The sequence below is a fragment of the Formica exsecta genome, unplaced genomic scaffold, assembly GCF_003651465.1.
Source record: "Formica exsecta isolate Colony F162 unplaced genomic scaffold, ASM365146v1 scaffold773, whole genome shotgun sequence".
NCBI lineage: Eukaryota > Metazoa > Arthropoda > Insecta > Hymenoptera > Formicidae > Formica > Formica exsecta.
The window spans coordinates 52,224-55,101 of record NW_021853541.1 but is presented as its reverse complement, the minus strand read 5'-3'; the positions used below and the strand labels follow the sequence as shown (position 1 = coordinate 55,101).

Genomic DNA, 2,878 nt, shown 5'->3' with positions numbered 1-2,878 from the left:
TGGCTATTCAAGCTCCAGCAATTTGACTACGAGCTAGGGATGTTCGATTCCGATTCGATTCTTTAAAAGATCGATTTTTTTAGTTAAAAAATCGATTTTTTGAATCGATTCTTTGCTATACGATTTTTTTGCGAATCGATTCTTTACCCTAAGAATCGAAGAACTGATTCTATTTTTAAAAATTCGTTTTTCTCGCTTTTTTCTTACCTGTCGCTACTGTTTATATCTACACCATGATACTATGCCTGCGGTCGGTAAGACACTAGAAATGCTTCGAAGCATTGCATTAACCAATCAGAATAAATAAATCTTTACTCTTTTTGTCCTGATTGGTCAATCAAATGCTTCGAAGCATTTCTAGCGTGTTCCCGACCGCAGCCTATGTCTACACTCTTTACAATCTATATAGTCTAAGAGCCAATTTCACCAAGTCCGGTCACATTAAAATTTAAAATTAATTAATTCAATTAAAAATTTTTTATGGTCACAATTAGCTAAAATTAATTAATTAATTAGATTTATGTATGTTTCAATTATATATAAATAATTTTGTACGATTTTTTAGATCGATTCTTGCAAAATCGATTCTTTGATTCCGATTTTTTAAGAGAATCGATTTTCATGATTCGATTCAGAATCGATTCAAGAATCGATTCTTTTAAGAGAATCGAACATCCTTACTACGAGATCAAATACCGACGAGGAGCGCTAAACCGCGTAGCCGACGCGTTCTCAAGAAAACCGGAAATAAACGCGATTCAAACGATACATTGCCGCTGGTACAATCGCTTACTAACCGAAATCCGACGCGATCTTGCCGCGCACCCGGATTACCAAATCACGAACAACAGGCTCTATCGCCATATCCTTAACAGTTTGAACTTCAAAAAAACATCCGCCGACGAACAGTGGAAACTGTGCGTGCCCCGCGAGCAACGCGGAGAGATCCTCCGACAGTACCACGATGCCCCCACGGCCGGACACGGGGGGTCGCGAAAACCAACGCCCGCATCGCCAAAAAATTGTATTGGCCCGGGATGTTTCGGGAAATTACCAACTACGTCCGACACTGCGCCAAATGCCTAGCGCATAAACCGCTACAACAAAAACCGGCAGGACATATGCACGCGACAAACGTTAACCGCCCCTGGGAACACGTCACGGTCGACCTAGTGAGACCGCTTCCCCGATCACGCCGGGGGCACGTATGGCTGCTAGTCATGCAAGACCGGTTTTCAAAATGGGTAGAACTCGCGCCAGTAAGAAAAGCCACGGCACCGGCCGTAACGCGCGAGATCATGGAACGCATAATCCTGCGACACGGCCGCCCCGATATCATTATATTGGACAACGGAACGCAATTTAAGTCCGCACCACTAACAACAAGGCGCAACGCTTTTAAGATCGAGCATCGTACCGCACCCGTTCGCGCCCCGCATTGTAACCCCGTAGAACGCACCAACCGCGCGATAAAAACAATGGTGGCACAATACGTAAACCGCGACAACCGAGAGTGGGACGAACATCTCCCTGCGCTGTAATTCGCGTACAACACCGCCACGCACGACGCCACAGGATACACGCCAGCATACTTAAACCACGGCCGCGAATTAGTCCCGCCTGCCCCCGCCCTCCCAACACTTACTACGGAGGCCCCAGAACCTGACATCGTCCGACAACAACTCCGAGACGCCGAGGAAGTCGTGCGCATCAACCTGGCCAGGGGATTCCAGCGACAACAGCGATATTACGACCTACGACGGCGAGAATGGCGACCAAAGCTGGGCGAAAATGTTTGGAAGCGAAACTACCCGCTATCCAACAAAGCAAACGCATTCAATGCAAAGCTCGCGCCAAAGTTCATCGGCCCACTAGAAGTACGTTGGCTTATTTTGCCGGTAATCGTCGATCTTCGGAGCAAACGCGGGAAATGGTATCGCCATATACATATCCAGGACCTAAAACCCGCTCCCGGCGAAAACAAAAACATTGATACCGACGACAACAACAATACAAAGGATCCGGAAGACAATAACAATGAAATCGACGAAAACAATAACGGGGAGGACGACGAACAAAACAATCCCACCACGAGCTAAGAAGCAAAAGCCGACGAAAGGAGAGCAACCAGAAAGATCACGAACTCAGAAGCTTCTAAGATGAGCATCGAAGTAGACATCCTTGAAGCTATCAACGAGATATTAGGAGAGCCCGAGCCGCCGTATGGCACGGTATGCTGGAAGCACCGCCGATCTTCCGGCCGCCACCACCAAGACGGCCGCCGAAAGTCGGCACCGCCATCCAGCGGTCCGACAGGACGAACCAGCGGAAGCTGGCCATGTTGGCCACACCGTTGCCGCCACTAACCGCCTGCCACCGTCGCCGAACAACACCGGCACCGATGAGGCCGCCAGCCAAGCGACCAAGGTCGCCACCGGGCCAGGATCCAGCACCAGAGGAGCGAGCAACGGGGGAAACACCACCCGCCCCCCCCATGCCCCGAAATCCTGGTCCCGATAGGTCCCGCGGCGCCACCGCCGATCATGGTGGAACTCGAGCCGGGACTAGTAGCGCCGATCCCGCATTTCGCGGTACACGTGTCCCGGCGATATAAGGTCCGCACATCACAAGACGGCCGCATCCCCCGCACACCTGGGAATACGCGGATAAGAACACGCGAACGCACCGACACGATTTTACCGTGAGCCAGCAATTATAATCACCCCGAGATATGTAATCGTATCACCGATATAATTCCGCGCGCCATCAAAATTTCGCGATTTACTAAGATGTATGTGTGTGGTAATTTATGCGCGCTGATTTGTTTGTCAAGAAAGAGGAAAGAGAAGGCAACCTCCAAAACCTCTTTCTTTTTATT

General features: G+C 49.2%; 1 protein-coding gene across 1 annotated transcript; it reads left to right on the top strand.

Moving 5' to 3' along the window:
- Positions 1-2,233: 2,233 nt before the first annotated feature.
- Positions 2,234-2,614, top strand: LOC115243971 (early nodulin-11-like). Its single transcript, XM_029821304.1, has one exon. It carries the CDS (start codon positions 2,234-2,236, stop codon positions 2,612-2,614), a length of 381 nt encoding a protein of 126 aa, XP_029677164.1.
- Positions 2,615-2,878: the final 264 nt, after the last annotated feature.